Source organism: Bubalus kerabau, chromosome 2 (assembly GCF_029407905.1).
Source record: "Bubalus kerabau isolate K-KA32 ecotype Philippines breed swamp buffalo chromosome 2, PCC_UOA_SB_1v2, whole genome shotgun sequence".
Lineage (NCBI taxonomy): Eukaryota > Metazoa > Chordata > Mammalia > Artiodactyla > Bovidae > Bubalus > Bubalus kerabau.
Genome location: NC_073625.1, coordinates 16,407,253 through 16,425,440, shown reverse-complemented (window position 1 = coordinate 16,425,440; position 18,188 = coordinate 16,407,253). Strand labels below are relative to the sequence as shown.

At 44.0% G+C, this 18,188-nt stretch overlaps 1 protein-coding gene across 2 annotated transcripts in view; it reads right to left on the bottom strand.

Annotated features, from left to right (window-relative positions):
- The window catches only part of FUT10 (fucosyltransferase 10), a 77,296-nt gene that overhangs the window by 50,568 nt on the left and 8,540 nt on the right, over positions 1–18,188 (bottom strand). For both annotated transcript variants that reach the window (XM_055567124.1, XM_055567125.1), the window contains exon 3: positions 11,447–11,741. In XM_055567124.1, the coding sequence (XP_055423099.1) occupies positions 11,447–11,741 (295 nt within the window). The remainder of the gene's footprint in view (positions 1–11,446; positions 11,742–18,188) is intronic.

The following is an 18,188-nucleotide window of genomic DNA, read 5'->3' as shown; positions in this document are numbered from 1 at the left end:
GGAGCTCCGTGGCCTATTCATACACATCCAAACCTTAAGTTAGTCCAGTGTTCTACTCCTTATCTAAATATCTAACAATTCCATGGACAGCCCATGGGGTTGCAAAGAGTCGGACATGACTGAAGTGACTTAGCACACACGACTGATGACCTTTTATTTCTTAAAATACATCTCTTTGTCCTCATTTCCATTATCAGCCCTAGTGGATTACTTTCTTCCTTCAGAGAGGTTACTTTTTCACTAATAAAGAAAATGCTGACTATTTTAGGAGATTTCCAGCTTACTCAACAATATAACACAGAGCCAGCTAAGAGATGGACAGACACTGGTGGTTATTTTTTCCTTCTTCTCTTTTCTCCTTTTTTTAAATTTTTATTTTATTTTGGACTACATTTGACTTACAATGTTGTATTAGTTTCAGGTGTACAGCAAAGTGATTCAGTCATACATGTATTTATTCTTTTCCAGATTCTTTCCCCATATAGGTTATTACAGAGTATCAAGTAGAGTTCCCTGTGCTATCCAGTAGGTCTCTATTGATGATCTATTTTATATACAGTAGTGGCACATGAATCTCCCCAACAACCCACTTCTCCAAGGCCAGAAAACTCTAATCTGTGCCCTAGAACTTATTGAGATGGGGTGGATCAAACTGTGAATGTAAACTCTGCGAAAAGAAATCTGCTGCTGCACTTCCTCTCCAGCTGAAGCTGTTTTGGGTTTGTTTTGTCTTTTAATTTTTAAGAGCAAGAAAACTTATCCATTAAAGCTGCCTGGTTTTATTTTGGGGGCCCATGAGAGATGTGGCTGCCTGCTCTGAAGAACAAGCTGCCAGAGTGGTCTCGCAGGATTTCTGGGTGTCAGAGAATCAGCCCAGAACTGGATGGGCACCAGCATATCCAGTGGCCCAAATTGCTGAAACTGCAGTAATACAATCTGTCTGCTGTCTCCAGCAGGACAAGGCCTGGCTCTTGGCACTTGTCACTTCCATGCTTCCTTTCAGCTTTGTAAATCGAACCTGAGAAGTGCTTTCCGATTTTCAGTCACTTCTGTTCTTCTTTTCATCTTTATACCATCACACACTCTCAAAGACCAGACAGGGTCAAAAAGGCTCAGTCAGAAACAAGAGGGAGAGAGCTCCCAGTCCTGACCAGAGAACTCTTACAACTAAACATTATCACGCTCATGACAGCCTTTGTCCTTAGACCAGACTAACTCCAGCAAAACTCGGCTGATTTATTTAGCTGGAAAGACTGAAAATCAGATAATACGAAAAGGCAGTTTCTTGATGGAAGGAAATGAGTACCTTGGCTGTAAAATATTAATGCCTTTGCATAATGAACACTCTTCCTGAAAGGTATCTTAATAAAGCAAAAAAAGTCTAGGATTTGGATAATTTATTAATAGCTGTTCTTACTATCTTTGTCCTTCACTATCTACTAGGACAAAATGTCCTTGTTAATTCACTTTTTATTGATATCAAATTAATACCTGCATACAGCTTTCAGTGTGAGATAGTTTCAACAAGACCGTAACACAGGAGAGCAGGGTGCTATCACCACATTCCCTATTTCCACGTGCCAAAAGTCACCACCTCGATTTTTCCAGGTGTTTCTTCTGTATTTGCATTTCAAAAATACCTAAATAACACATTCACTGGGCTACTTCTTGATTTTTCAGTTTTAGATAATACCTATTGTCTCGTTACTATGGAAGGTATAGATTTAATTCTCCCATCCCATCACACACACACTTGTCTTCCCTCTTCATCCATTTCTGATTAAGTGTCTATCAAGTGCTTTCATTATTACAACTATAAACACTGTGTATGGCTGTGCCAAATCTGTGCATTACTGCTAAGTTTTCTTTCTTCAAAATCTGTTTTGTTTTAATTTGGTCTGGTTTCAAAATCTCTGGGCCAACCCTCCCCACACCTTCCAACACCTCCCCACAACCTGCAAAATCCTTCTCAAGCCAATCTCCCTTGTGGACAAATTGATATATAGCTAACAGATCATGAATCTTCAACACTGGAGATTCTGAGTAAGTTTGCAGTGGGGCCCAGAGACAGGGGTTTGTTTGTTACTCTGTTCATCTATGATCTTAGGATGAGCTAGGTTTGGGAACCACTCACCCACAGCAAAACAAGTAAGATCAAACACTCTCAAGCTTTAGAAATTTAAGTGGCAGAGAATTTAATTTTGGTTCAGTTCTCCCCCATTCTCGTATCACTTGCAGCAACTTCCTAGAGATAGTAATGAATGTGAAAGAACTATTACATGAATGATCAATAAAACTTTCACAACTCCTACTGAAAGGACTGAAGTTTTGGCCAAGGTTTTGGTTTCCTTGCTTTCCAACCATGGACAGTGACACCACAACAGGGAGGATTTTATAATAAGATTGATAACCCATCACCTCCCACTGATGTGACAAAGGTTACAAGAGGGCTGTGGGCAGGGCCCGCAGAGTCAGAGGCCATGTGAGGATCTGGAATTTTAACGAGATGGGAGGTCACTGCACGTGTCTGAGCAGAGCTCTGAGAATGGGTTTACCTTCTGGAAAGATTATGCGATAATTATTTGCTCAAGCAAAAATGAAAAGTCAATTATTTTAATTGAGACATAGTTGATTTACAATATCATGTTAGTTTCAGGTATACAACAGAGTGATTCACAAGTTTCATACATTATAGTTCATTTATAGTTATTGTGAAATATTGGCCTTATTCCCTGTGCTGGACAGTATATCCTTGTAGCCTATTTTTTTTCATACATAGCAGTTTGGACATGGGGCTTGATTACTGCAAAGATACACCTATACATATCTATACATACATCGTACATCACATATGATCTATCACTCAGTTACGAGCTTCTTTTCCATGTTCGATGTTGCTGCTGTCCACACAGTCCAAAATAAGTCCATTTCTTCCTCCACCTCTTAAGTAAATATTAATCTGGCAAAAGCAGTTACCTATTACCTGCATTCAATAGGCAGGGCCCAGAAAAGTCAGGTGGCGCAGAGGCAAAAATGCAGGAGACCTGGGTTCATCCCCTGGGTGGGGAAGATCCCCTGGCGGAGGAAATGGCAACCCACTCCAGTATTCTTGCCTGGAGAATTCCCATGGACAGAGGAGCTTGGTGGGCTACAGTCCATGGGGTCGCAAAGAGTCCAACATGACTGAGCACGCGCACGTGTGTGCGCACACACACACACACACACACACCCCACACAGGAAAATCAACCTCCAGAGAAAAACCACTAATAAGGATTGACTCATAATGGCTGATATCAGCAGAAATTACCCCTGAGAACGGTTCACAGATGCATTACTCATGAAGTCTCAGGACACTCTGTACAGTGCAGACATCCCCACTGGCAGAATCACAGAGGGAATGAAGGACAGCTTGTTCTACAACTCATGGATTCCTCAGCGAGGTCAAGAATACAGAAAGGGGTGAGAGAAGAGCCTGTGAGGAGATGAATAAAGCACTTCCATGAAGAGGGCTGTTGCCCTGCTTTGAAAATCCTGCTCCAACAGAGCTACCTAGAGAAATCTGAAATACGTCCTTGAAATTTAGAGACACAGAGGATGCGTGCCTACCCAAGGAACTCAGGAGGGTGAGGATCAGGTCCGACTGCCCTCCCTGATACGTCTCACCCGGGTATGGTGATCTGCCTGCATGACAGAGGAAAGGGTCTGTGTTGTGGTCTGCCTACACCCCCGAAGCTCCTCCCACCGACACATGTGAGCACGTGGGGAGTCTTGGGTCCTCAAAGAGCCCTAGGGAGACACAGCTCAGCAGAAAGAAGCTGGATATGCTGCAGGATCCAGGAGCTAGGAAGCCATCCCACATGAGTACCCTAAGCAGAGATGCAACTTCCTGGAAAAGGACACTGAAACGCCAGGATTCCAGCAGGAAAACTAGAAATGCCACAGAAAGGCCCCAGAATAGAAAAAGTATACTTTAATCATCTGCCACACCCCATCAAGGCCATCCTCTCTAACCACCTGTTGAGTTCACAGGACATAAAGCCACACGGGCCAAGTAAGAAATATCCTGTCTGCTTAATTCTCCTCGCTGTCTTCTTGGCATCTCTGCAAGGCTCCACAAAGCAGGTGGTGCAGGACGGAGGAGGTGAGGAGAGGTTAGAGGGAGGAAAGACCTGCCCTGCAGAAGGAGAAGCATCGCAGGGTTGTGGCAGCGTGAGAGAGGTCCCTTGAACAGCAAGAAGATCAAACCAGTCCATCCTAAAGGAAATCAGTCCTGAATATTCACTGAAAGAACTGATGCTGAAGCTGCAACTCCAATACTTTGGTCACCTGATGCGAAGAACTAACTGGAAAAGACTGATACTGGGAAAGATTGAAGGCAGGAGGAGAAGGGGACAACAGAGGTTGGGTGGCATCACCAACTCGATGGACATGAGTTTGAGCAAGCTCTGGGAGTTGGTGATGGACAGGGAAGCCTGGCAAGCTGCAGTCCATGGGGTCGCAAAGAGTTGGACACCACTGAACAACTAAACTGAGCTAAGCTAAGAGAGGTCCGAGCTGGGGATGCAAAAATATGTAACCCTAGGCATGGCCATGGGCTCAACGCTCCATTTACTAAGTTTGAAACTGTGTTTGCAACTGAAAGTGACCACACAATTACCCATTCCCTGAGAGTGAGTACAGAAGTCAGAGTTCTGCCACAGTTTCCAGTTAGGGGATGGTGAAAACCCTCTGAATGAGGTCTTACAGGATCAGCAAGAAACATAAAGAAAGAATGTGTGCTCCCAAACATAAACTTAAAATGGCTTCAAGACTTACATGTAAGACATGGCACCATAAAACTCCTAGAAGAGAGCACAGACAAAACATTCCCTGACATAAATCCTAGGAACGTTTTCTTAGGTCAGTCTCCCAAGGCAATAGAAATAAAATCTTTCAAAAAAGAAAATAAAACTTCTGGTTCACAAAATCTTCGAGGTCACAAAACCCTTCGAGTTTCCATTTCCATTAATTAGGTCAGCCTTTGATACCTGAATCATTTTCCTGCCTTTTCTTCTTCAATCCTGCTGAGCCAGAGTCCCATCTGCAGTTTTCGGTGACCTACTTAATTAGAATTCGGGAGCCTCAGACAAAGCATGCTGTATTCACTCCGGTTTGCTCAACAGACCCTATTAAAGAACTGAATCTCTAATTCAACCTGTTAAAACCATATACTGTAAGCAATCCCCAAGTCCAAACATCCAAGTTTTATTATGGTCACAAGTGCACATTCACAGACGGTTTGGGGGAGGGAGCCCTGGATCAGGTCAGGGCACCTTGGTTCTCCGCCCAACTCCTGGCTGCTAACCTCTGTGTCTTCCTGACACATCCCTACCCTTCCCGAGCCTCAGTCTACCCGCCTGTACAAAGAGAAGGTTATACTCCTGGGTCCTTTCGGGCTCTAAGTCTCTGTGACTGTTTCCTGAGTGTCAAATGTGCCTGAGGCATTGTGCCCGAACAGAGGGAAGGGGAGACACAAAGATGTGGCGGTGCTGCCCCGTCATCATAAAAAAAAAAGAAAGAATGAATGAACTTCACACTCTAACATGCAAGAAATGATATAGGACAGAAGCAAATATCATCGTTACCTTATTTATCTTCTTTATTCCCCATTACTGGTGCTGTGCCCAACATGTTGTAGAGGCTCAATGAAACAACATAAAAAAAAGATACAAAATGCCTACGAACATTTAGAGAAGAGAAGCTACATCAAATAGAGGGGAATAATAAATACAGGTGCTACATTTGAGTTGGGTTTTTTTAATAATTTTTATTATTTGGGGGGGTGCATTGCATAGCATCCAGGATTTTTATTCCCCAACCAGGGATTGAACCCATACTCCTTATAGTGGGAGCACAGAGTCAAGCATGGGCCACCAGGGAAGTCTCCTTGAGCTGGTTTCTAAAAGGCCATTCAATTTCACTGGCTCCATAACACTGTCCTCTAATTTGATGCAAAATCTTAAGCCAAAGTTCAAGAGTCTCCCATGCTCTGGTTTCAGTATATCCTTCAATCTTAATCTCTCTCTTACATGAAACTAGGCTATAGCCATCCGATCTCCTTGCTGTAACCTCAGATATTACCCATAATTTTCTAACTCTATGCTCCCATTCATGCTGATTTTCATACTGAAATGTCCTCCATTCCCAATATAATCCAATTCCATTCTCCTTCAAGTCCCACTTCAACTTCCCCCTATTTTATGAAGATCTTATGCAGCCTTTCCTGATCCTCCCAATCATGTGCTCTCTCCCGTCTTTGAAATCCCATGAGACTTGTTGACATTTCTCTCATGGTATATACAAAGGTGGTTCGGTGGTAAAGAATCTGCCTGCAGGAATAAGCGTTCAGTCCCTGGGTGGAGAAGATCCCCTGGAGGAGGAAATGGTAACCCACTGCAGTATTCTTGTCTGGAGAATCCCATGAACAGAGGAGCCTGGCAGGCTACAGCCCATGGGGTCTCAAAAAGTCAGACATAACTGAGCATGCACGCACGCCAGGCTTCCCGGCAACCAGATACGTGAGTGCTCACCTCAACGGAAGGAAATACACAAACAGCAAGGCAACCATTACTGAATTTCTTCACATGAATGTCTCAGATAGAATGCCAGTTACTCAGTAATTTGGTAAAATACTATGTTTTGTGAAAATGTTTATGATTTCAACAGAGTAACTCCCCCGTAATTTGTAAACTTTCAGATATTTTCCCTAATAATTCAAGATCATCGATTATTGACCTTTTAGAAAAATTTTGTCTGATTTACCTTACATTTCAAGCCTGAATGTATCCCCCTGTGGTGGTTTTCCCTTCTTCATCTGCACTTTATCCTGTATTCCAGAATATTCTTTTTATGTAATCTGTCAGCAGAGTCAAGAATACCAAAGTCTTAATTCCAGGTAGGCAGACCTCTTCTGATTCCCACACACATATACACTTAACACTGTTTTATATTCATATTTTACTTTATTTTAAATAATAAGCTTATTTTTGTTAATGTTTCACCTTCTCAAGTGACACTTTAAAGGTTAGTGTAAAAAAAATAATAATCAGTGGAAAATCATTAATGAATTTCCAAACTGGTGAAAAAGTGAACGTTCTATATTTTTCCAGAGAAAGGAGAAGGGAACAAAAAAGCACACCACAAAGGATGGGAAATCAAAATAGCTCTGGATTCCTCATAACACTAGAAGTCAGAAGACAGGGGGACAGTGTCCCAAAAATTCAGAAAGAAAAGAATTTCCAGACTAGAATTCTGTCCTGAGCGAAAGCATCAGGAAAAGTAAAAGTAAAATAAGCACATGTTCACACATACAAAGTCCCTGAAAAACTTACCTTCCATGAACCCTTCTTAGAACACACTGAAATAAAGACACAGACTGGGACTTCTGGGGGTCCAGCGGTCGTGACTCTGCGCTTTTCACTGCAGGGGAAGTAGGTTCGATCCCTGCTCTGGGAATTAAGATCCCACATACCGCACGCTGCGTGCGTGCGTGTGTGCTAAGTCACTTCAGTCGTGTCTGGCTCTCTGTGACCCCATAGACTGCAGCCCGCCAGGCTCCTCTGTCCGTGGGATTCTCCAGGCAAGAACACTGGAGTGGGGTGCCGTGTCCTCCTCCAGAGGATCTTCCCGACCCAGGAATCAAACCCGCATCTCTTATGTCTTCTGAGACGGCATGCTGGTTCTTTACCACTAGTACCATCTGGGAAGCCCACTGCACGTTATGGCGTCACCAAATAAATAAATAAAGACACAAACCAAGAAAGAGGAAGATAAGACATAACAGAAACAGAAAATCCCACACAAGAGTGAAATAGAGGAAATCCCCGCAGTGATGAGCAGCCAGGTCAGTACCTGGGCACCAGACAGAAAGGATGAAGGCTCAAGTGGACAGGTCACGAATCTCTGGGAGACACTTTTTTGAGAATATCTGGGGACTTCGCTGGTGGTGCAGCGGTTGGGACTTTGCCTTCTAGTGCAGTGGGTGCGGGTTTGATCCCTGCTCAGGAAGCTAAGATCCCACGTGCCTCCAGGCCAAAAAAAAAACAAACGTAAAACAGAAGCAATATTGTAATAAAGACTTTAATAATGGTCCACATCAAGAAAAAAAAAGAATATCTGATGCTTCTCCAGGGAAAACAATTTGTGCAGCAAAAGAAATCTTAGTATCTTAAATCATGGCTCACTGTGACTACATGAAGATATAGAAACTAGATGTTTGTCTAAAATGATGATATAACTTTTGAGGAAGAATGTGGGGCTAGGAAATGAGTGGGAGGAGCAGGGTGAAGCAGGACAGTGAAATACTCATCCTCCATAGTAAGAATCAATATGCTGCTGCTGCTGCTGCTGCTGCTGCTAAGTCGCTTCAGTCGTGTCCGACTCCGTGTGACCCCATGGACTGCAGCCCACCAGGCTTCTCCATTCATGGGATTCTCCAGGCAAGAACACTGGAGTGGGTTGCCATTTCCTTCTCCAATGCATGAAAGTGAAAAGTGAAAGTGAAGTCGCTCAGTCGTGTCTGACTCTTAGCGACCCCATGGACTGCAGCCTACCAGGCTCTTCCATCCATGGGATTTTCCAGGCAACAGTACTGGAATGGGGTGCCATTGCCTTCTCCCAAGAATCAATATATAATGCCCCAAAACTGAAAACCATGAAGTCACAACCTTAGTGCGTTACTTGGAAATACTGGAGCTATATGTGCACATATAACATGTTAAAAGTTTTAAATGTTTAAAAGATAGTGACTGTGATTCGATCGCTCTGGATATTGGTTTGGAAATATCCAGTAAACGCAAATTCATACCAAATAATTCCACTGCTGGGTATGAGTCCTCATGGAATCTCACATGTATGTGGATGGTTTATTGTAGTATTTTTTGTCATAAGCAAGGTTTTGCTTTACTTTTTTTATTCATTTCAATTGGCATATAGTTGCTCTACAATGCTGTGTTAATTTCCAGCGTAAAGCAAAGTGAGTCAGCTATACGTATACATATATCTCCTTTTTGGGGGTTTCCTTCCCATTTGGGTCACCACAGAGCTTTGAGAAGAGTTCCCTGTGCTATACAACACGTTCTCATTAGTTACCTTAGTTATGTGAAAGTCGCTCAGCTGTGTCTGACTCTTTGCGACCCCATGAACTATATAGCCCACCAGGCTCCTCTGTCCATGGGGATTCTCCAGGCAAGAATACTAGAGTGGGCTGCCGTGCCCTCCTCCAGGGGATCTTCCCAACCCAGGGATTGAACCCAGGTCTTCTGCATTGCAGACAGAGTGTTTACTATCTGAGCCACGACGGAAGACCTATCTCTTTAATACAGAGTATTGACAGTGTATATATGTCAATCCCAGTCTCCCAGTGTATCCCACCCTCTTTTCCCCCTTGGTATCCATAAATTTGTTCTCTACTTGTGTGTCTCTATTTCCATAAGCAAGTTTTCTTTTAAAACAACTTAAATGTCTAACAACAGGAAAATGGTTAAATGAAGTGTGATAAATACAATGGAATTCCATGCAACAGTAAAATGGGTGAACTAGAGCTATAAGGTGGAGAAGGCAATGGCACCCCACTCCAGTACTCTTGCCTGGAAAATCGCATGGACGGAGGAGCCTGGAAGGCTGCAGTCCATGGGGTCATTGAGGGTTGGACACAACTGAGCGACTTCACTTTCACTTTTCACTTTCATGCATTGGAGAAGGAAATGGCAACCCACTCCAGTGTTCTTGCCTGGAGAATCCCAGGGATGAGGGAGCCTGGTGGGCTGCTGTCTATGGGGTCGCACAGAGTCGGACACGACTGAAGTGACTTAGTAGTAGTAGTAGAGCTATAAGGACACATTAATAAGTCTTCAAAAATCATGTAAGAGAAAAAGTAAGTTACAGAAAGTTAACCTATCATGCTATGTAGGTAATTTTAAAACATACAAAATAATACTTTATGTTGTTTAAGCACACACACACACACACACACATATGAATTTCAGAATTATGATCCCCTCTGGGGTGAGAAGGAAGGGAATGTGATGGGGTCAGGGAAGGGCTCAGAGAAGATTTCAATTTTACTTGTAATATTTTATTTTTTAAGCTATGTAATAGGTTTTCTATATACATTACCTATATATTTTTATGTCTAACTGAAATATGTCTAGGGGCTTCTGTTAAAATTGGGGAAATTAAACTCATACATTTAATGCTGCTTTATCTCAAAACACCATTTAGAGGATTATTTGTTGTTTGGTCACTAAGCTATGTCTGACTCTTTGATGAGCACATGGACTATAACCCACCAGGATCCTCTGTCCATGGGATTTCCCAGGCAAGAATACTGGAGTGGGCTGCCCTTTCCTCCTCCAGGGGATCTTCCCAACCCAGGGATTGAAACCAACATCTCCTGCATCTCCTTCATTGGTAGGCGGGTTCTTTACTGCTGAGCCACCATGGAAGCCCCCCTTGCTCTGAAGCCCTGACCAACGGTAGGGCCCACACACCACCTGATTCCTGCTGAGGCCACTTTCCGCTTTATTTAAGTTGTTGTCAGGCAGAACACTGAAGATGACTCAGCCCTACACCCTAGTCTCAGTCCTGCCACTCCAAAGCCAGCACCACTACACACGCACACACACACACACACACACACACACACATTCACACACACACACACACACACATTCACACACGTGCACACACACACACATTCACACACACACACCACTCTAAAGCAGCTGTCCTTGCACTGACTTCCTAACGTAAGTGACTAATCTTGCCTGTCTTCCATCAAGCTTGCTAATCTGCATTTCCCCACACCCACCATCACTCAGCGTCCAAGAGTTCCATATTTCTAACAGCTGCTGGCATCTCGCCACCTCCACCTGGCTGGGTCTGGCGGCCCTTCAATCCCAGCATGACATATAATCAGCCTGGGGGAGGGATGAATACCAACTTGCTCTCGAAAGCTGATGTGGAACACTCTTTATTTCTGACTAGTGAAATAAAAAAATAACTGTGCTGAGCGTGTGTCCAATGACACATCTGTTACGGTAATCAAAATCTCCCGGCCATTATCACAGATGATATTCTGAATTGGTATCAGCGGTGTAACCAATACCCAGTTCCTAAATACCAAATCCAGTGAGCGTGGTACCCAACTGTGAAAAGGTGAGAAGAAACAGTTCTTCTCCCCCATAATAAATGCCAGGTGGCCCGGCCCACCACCCCTCTGCTGGTGCAGCTTGCATATTTATCGTATTGGCTCAGTGCTCAGGCCTTCTCCGGGGCAAGTGTAGGGGTTCAGGCCGGCAATGTGCTTTCAAGTGTAGCCCCCATGTCCTCCTTGGGAGAAAAGCAGTAACTCAGCTTCGAAGGGGCATGTCAGCAAACACGAAGAAAGGCAGAAGCCCTACCTACCATAGAAGAGGAAGGCTTTGGTCCTGTGATGATGGAGGTAGGTCCGATTGATGGTGAAGAAGCAAGCATCCGACCCACACTGGCCGAGCCTTCCGGTTTCCCCAGTCAGTGGGGACCACCAGAGCATGATGGGGAAGCTGTCAGCTGCCAATGTCTTCTTCCTGTTCAGGGTCAGTCCTCCTCTCTTAAAGAATGGATGGAGGTGGAGAGGCTCGGCTTCCATTTGTGCATGTCCATCTTCTAAATGAGAATTTTTAAACGTCTTGCCTTCAAATTTTCCCAGCTCAACCACGACCTAAAAAAGATGACAACCTATTACCCGTGTCAGACTGGTTATAATTTCCTATGCACCATGAGGATTTAGCTTCTTGCATGCATGCGTGCTAAGTCACTTCAGTCATGTCTGACTCTGTGGGACCCCATGGACTGTAGCCTAAGAGGCTCCTCTGTCCATGGAATTCTCCAGGCTAAAAATACCAGAGTGGGTTGCCCTTTTCTCCTTCAGGGGATCTTCCCAACCCAGGGATCAAACCTGACTTAGTGTTTTATTAGCTTCCTATTGCTACTTTAACAGATTATTACAAGTTGAGCAACTTCGAATGATACAGCTTTACTCTCACAATAATAAACTGGCTCTGGAGGCTAGAAGTGTGAAATGGTCTTGCTGGGCTAAAAGGTGTTGGGCACTTCACTGACAAGGACAGGAGACTCCAAGTGCTAGGACTGTACGCTGTACTTAATGGACTGGACTCTTGCCATGGCCCTGGAGGCAGATGTTCAGGGCAAGGCAGGGTGGCGGGCACTCCACTCCCATTTGGAGGGACTTCTTACCCTTGTCTCTGTACCCCAGCAGCTTCCTTCCCTGCCCCCTAAAGTCTTCCATTCAGTGTGTGGAGTCCCCTCAAAAAATAAAGAAAATTAAGGTGTTGGAAGGGCTACGATCCTTTCAGGAAACTTGGACAGGGAATTCATTTCTTGGTTTTCTTTCAGAGGCACCCACAGTTCTGGGCTCGTGGCCCCCTTCCTCCACCTTAAGAATCAGAAATGCTGCCTCTTGGGACTTCCCTGGCAGTACAGTGGTTGGGACTCTGTGCTTCCACTGCAGGGAGTACGGGTTTGTTCTCTGGTAGGGGAAGAAGGACCCCACATGCCTCACAGCATGGCCAAAATAAATAATACACTTTTTTAAATTTAAAAAAAAAAAGAAAGAAAGAAATGCTGCATCTCTCTGACCCTTCTTCTGTCATATCACTCTCTGACCACGGCCAGGAAAGAGCCTCCTCTGTTAAGGACTCCTGTGGTTCCTCCAGGCCTGCACACATAATTCAGTGTTATCTCCTTACCTCCAGGTATGTCGCTGTAATCTCATATACAAGGTCCCTTTTGACAAGTGGGCTTCCCTGATAGCTCAGTTGGTAAAGAATCCACCTGCAGTGCAGGAAACCCCAGTTTGATCCCTGGATCGGGAAGATCCCCTGGAGAAGGGATAGGCTACCTACTCCAGTATTCCTGGGCTTCCCTTGTGGCTCAGCTGGTAAAGAATCTGCCTGCAGTGTGAGAGACCTGGGTTGGAAAGATCCAACCTTTCCCTGGAAAAGGGAAAGGCTACCCACTCCAGTATTCTACCTAGAGAATTTCATGGACTGTATAGTCCATGGGGTTGCAAAGAGTTGGACACGACTGAGTGACTTTCACTTTCACTTTCTTTCTTTTAGACAAGTAAAATAACACATCACAGTTTCTGGGGGTTAGGGGTAGAGACACAGCCTCCAAAATATCTACCAACAAGGACATGTCTCTCTACTAAACACTTAACAGATACATCTCTCCTCCATTTTGTAGGCATATATAGAATCCAGAAGTGGTTGTGTCTCTTAATGAAACCTGCAAGAGTCAGGGCTATTATCTGGCTAATGCTGGAGATTACATTCTGGGGAAAGTGAATTATAAAAATCCTATTGATTTCCTTTTAGTACAATTAAAGGTGTCATAGGGCTTCCCTTGTGGCTCAGCTGGTAAAGAATCCGCCTGCAATGCAGGAGACCCTGGTTCGATTCCTGGGTTGGGAAGATCCTCTGGAGAAGGGAAGGGCTACCCACTCCAGAATTCTGGCCTGGAGAATTCCATGCACTTTATAGTCCATGGGGTCCCAAAGAGTTGGACGTAACTGAGCGACTTTCACTTTCACTTTTCAAAGGTGTTAAAACATGGGTCTTATGTCTGTAATAATATCCACCATGGCATGGAGATGGCCTAAGTACTGGGCTCCTTCTCACTTAAAACTCTGTCCATGGAATTTTACAGGCAAGAATACTGGAGTGGGTCATCATTTCCTGCTCCAGAGAATCTTCCTGACCCACGGATGGAACCCATGTCACTTATATCTCATGCATTGGCAGACAGATTCTTTACCACTAGTTCCACCTTGGAAGTCCAATAATATCCACCATGGCATGGAGATGGCATAGTGCTGGGCTCCTTCTCACTTAAAACCATGTTTTTTATGTATTTCAAGACAGTCTGGGGACTTCCCTGGTGGTCCAGTGGCTAAGACTCCATGCTCCCAAGGCAAGGTCCCCAGGTTCCATCCCTGGTCAGGGAACTAGATCCCACAGGCCACAACTAAAGATCCCGCTTGCCAAAACAAAGATGCAAGATCTCACGTGCCACAACTATTAACAAGACCTGGTACAGCTTCCCTGTGGCTCAGGGGTAAAGAATCCACCTGCCAATGCAGGAGACATAGGAGATGCAGGTTCGGTCCCTGGGTCAGGAAGATCCCCTGGAGAAGGAGATAGCAACCCAATCCAGGATTCTCGCCTGGGAAATCCCATGGACAGAGGAGCCTGGGGGGCTACAGTCCATGGGGTTGCGAAGAGTCAGACACTGCTGAGCACATACATTCACGTTCAAAGCCAAATTTAAAAAAGAGACAGAGAGTCTGGGTTCTGGAGAGCAAGGCCATCAATCAAAGTAATCTGCAGGGCAGGGTGGGCAGAGTAAAATCAGAGGCAAAATTGCTGCCATTTCATCAAACTTAAACGTTTGATATTCAGATGGCAAACAAATGTAATACAAACAAATATAATACATTACCAAAAAAAGTAATATATTTCTAACAATTACAAAATATGTTAGAGCAGTATAAAAGTAGAGGATGGTCTGCATCATATGTAACAAAACATTAATAGTCAGACTATGCAAAGAATAAAGCAGTTAAAAGAAGATATATTTTCATGTATTAACTGTTCCACCGGTCAACAGAGGAGACTATCTGTTGGCCCTCAGGCCCCACTCTCAGCAGCCAAGGGTGGCGTCTTCTTTACGCATTTGCTACCTTTGGTGCCAGAAAAGGGCCCCTGCCCACTGATGTGATGGAGGGTCTGTAACTCCCAGGGGAGGGTCTGTAATGTTCACTGGATTCTCTAAGGGATCCAAGACCAAAAAAACTATTAAGAGCCACTTGGCAAAAAGCCACACAGTATTCCAAAAGGAGGAAAGAGTTCTATTAGCCTTGAAAAAAGCATGGATCATTTGTGACACTAAAGTCATCGTTGGAACAGTAAAACTGTCACTGAAAACTAAAAACCCTTGCCAACAGTATCCCTGGCACTTTTATGAATCTGCCTGCAATGCAGGAGCCCTGGGTTCGATCCCTGGGGTGAGACGATCCCCTGGAGGAAGGCATGACGACCCACGCCAGTGTTCCTGCCTGGAGAATCCCATGGGCAGAGGAGCCTGGAGGGCTACAGTCCATGGGGTCACAAAGAGTCGGACACGACTGAGTGACTAAGCACAGCACAGCAATAAGACAGGTACTCCCCAGAGCTTGATGGAATGGTGTTGACTTTAGCCACAAATGCTCTATATTTTCACCCAACTTTTCCCTGCAAATGTACAACCAGCGACTTTAAAGAATCATGTTGGGAAAGCCATGGGTATAACTTTGAAGACAAATTTTGCTCCACATTTCTCATCAGCATCTACTGTGCAAGGCATAAGGTCATATCCAAATAACAGGGATTGCTTTAAGGAGAGACTGTCCTACCAAAACAGCTTTTTAAAAAATGTCTAGCCTCAGACATCAGTACCAGGTGGTAAGAAATACGGGGCACAGAGGAACATATTAAACAAAACCGTGAGGAGAAAATCAGCCAAATCCAAAATCTGGGAAATTCAAAATGACAAATGACCTAGTTTCTTCCACAAACCCATGACATGGAATAAAATGTGGGGCAGAAGAAACTTTTATAGAAAAAAATCCACAAAACTTGAGATAAATTCAAAATGTGGATTTGTTTACTCCAGATTCAAATCAACCCATTAAAAGTTTTTTTTGAGATAACTGGGGAAAATTTAATATGGCCTGAGACATAGATGGTCCTGAGTAATATTAATTTTGCTGAGTATGACAACAGTCATATGGTTATACTAAATTTAAAGTTCCCATCTGTGAGAGCAGTGGTTCCCCAACCTTTCTGGCACCTGGGAATGATTTCATGGAAGACAATTTTTCCACGGACTGGGGGAAGGAAACTGGGGGGAGGATGGTTTCGAGATGATTCAAGCACATAACACTTGTCGTGCACTTTATATCTATTATTATTTCATCAGCTCCACCCCAGATCATCAGGCATTAGATCTTGGACACTGGGGGCCCCTGTTTTAGAGAATCACATTAAAGAAAGTTCAAGTGAAATAATATGTCTTAGATTTGCTATAAAATGATTTTGTCAGCTATTTGTGCAACTGAAAGGTAGATAAAATTCAAAAAAAAAAAAAGTAAAGATACCATACACCCAAAGAATCTACAGATACTATATATAAAATATAGTTAAATGGGAATCAAAAACAGTGTCTCAGATGAATGACTTCCTCCAGAGAACCACAATGCTTTAGTTTAACTGTAGGTCAATGAAAGTTTAGCTTATTTCAAGTTTAGATTATTAATCACATTATAAGATCTGTCCTGGGTTGAACTGTGCCCCCTCCCCTGCCCCCCTGGCCAAATTCATATGTTAAAGCCCTAACCCCTCCCACCTCAGAATGTGACTGACCTAGGAGACAGGGTCTTTAAAGATGCAATTAAGTTAAAAAGAGGTCATCAGAGTGGGCCCTAATCCAATATGACTGGTGTCCATAGAAAAAGAGGAGACAGGGATGCAGAGAAGTATAGGAAGAGGACAGTGTGAAGACCTGGGGAGAAGACAGCGTCCACAGGCCAAGGAGGAGCCTCAGAGAGAACGACCCTGCTTGCTGACACCTTGACCTTGACTTCTAGCCTCTACAACTGTGAGAAAATAGATTCCTGTTGTGTAAGCCACCCAACCCAATCTTTGGTACTTTATATATGGCAGCCCTAGCAAACTAATACAGGATTATGACATGATTTTTTTTTTAATTTAGCCTTCCTTTTCCCTACCTACATGGCAAATTATTTCACCTTGCATAGTCTACAAGCCAGTAAAAACAGGAATGGTCCTAAATGTGGAGCTCTCTACCAAGGTCACAGGTGTACAGCCTTGTACCAAGGGCATAGATGTGGACCCCTGCACCAAGATCATCTCTGGAACTGATTAAGCACCATTAATCAACCATTGCCAGGAGGCCCCCTGACCTTATATTAGGTAAAAATACCTACCTTCTAGCATCCTAACCAATCATCTCATGTTACCCTACCAGCAGGAATTTTCTCTGTCTTGAGGCTACAAAAATTGGCTGTGCTGTGCTATCCTTAGTCGCTCAGTCATGTCCGACTCTTTGCGACCCCATGGACTGTAGCCTGCTGGGCTCCTCTGCCCATGGAGATTCTCTTGGGAAGAATACCAAAGTGGGTTGCCATGCCCTCCTCCAGGGGATCTTCCCACCCCAGGGATCGAACCCAGGTCTCCCGCATTGCGGAGACCACAAAAGGGGTCAGCTCTCCCTTGAACCTGCCCACTGTTCTAACAGCGTCCCCCACTCTAATAAACTCTGTTCTCCTCTCATTCTGCCTCATGTCTGGAAATTCTTTTCCAACCGGTGCACAGACTACGACACTAAAAATACAGGCATTATATTTGTTCATTTTATAGTGTTCAAATAAAAACAGTATTACAGCAACGCTGAACAATGAAGCACTCAATGTATCCATGAGGACTGGGTAACACCCCAAATCAGACCACCAACGGCAAACTGCAATCAAGATCCAGGCAAAGGTTCAGCTCCAATAAACACACTACTACCTCTTCTATTCTGGAAACTTAGAGATGACATGCCTACCAAAAGCATGGTAATTTATTCTGACATCAAAAGCAAAATTCTTAACTTGTACACAGGCATTCCTCAAGCCTGGAAAAGAGGTCAGCTGTCTAGTAAGATCAAAGCTTTCTCATAATTTCCCACAGAATGAAGCAGAAAACTGCAGCCTTTCCAGCTCAAGCAGGTCCTAGATCCTTACCTCCAAGAGAGACAGAGAGCCAGGGGTCTGCTCTGATCAGAATCTCAACCTGGCAGCGGAAGGTGGTGGAAACAGTGCAGACTACTTGCCAAAGTGTTGGTATAAGCATTTGTTCATTCAGTCCTAAGCAAGGAGAAGGGCAATCCTTCAGAATAAAACGCCCAGAGGACACTTTGTCTCCATCAGGCCTGTATGTGAACTACTCACATCCAGAAGTAATCTTTCAAAGTCCTTTTGGATTTTGAAAGGGACAGGAGGGACACAAGTGGGGGCTAAAAAATCTGAACTCATATTTATATTTTA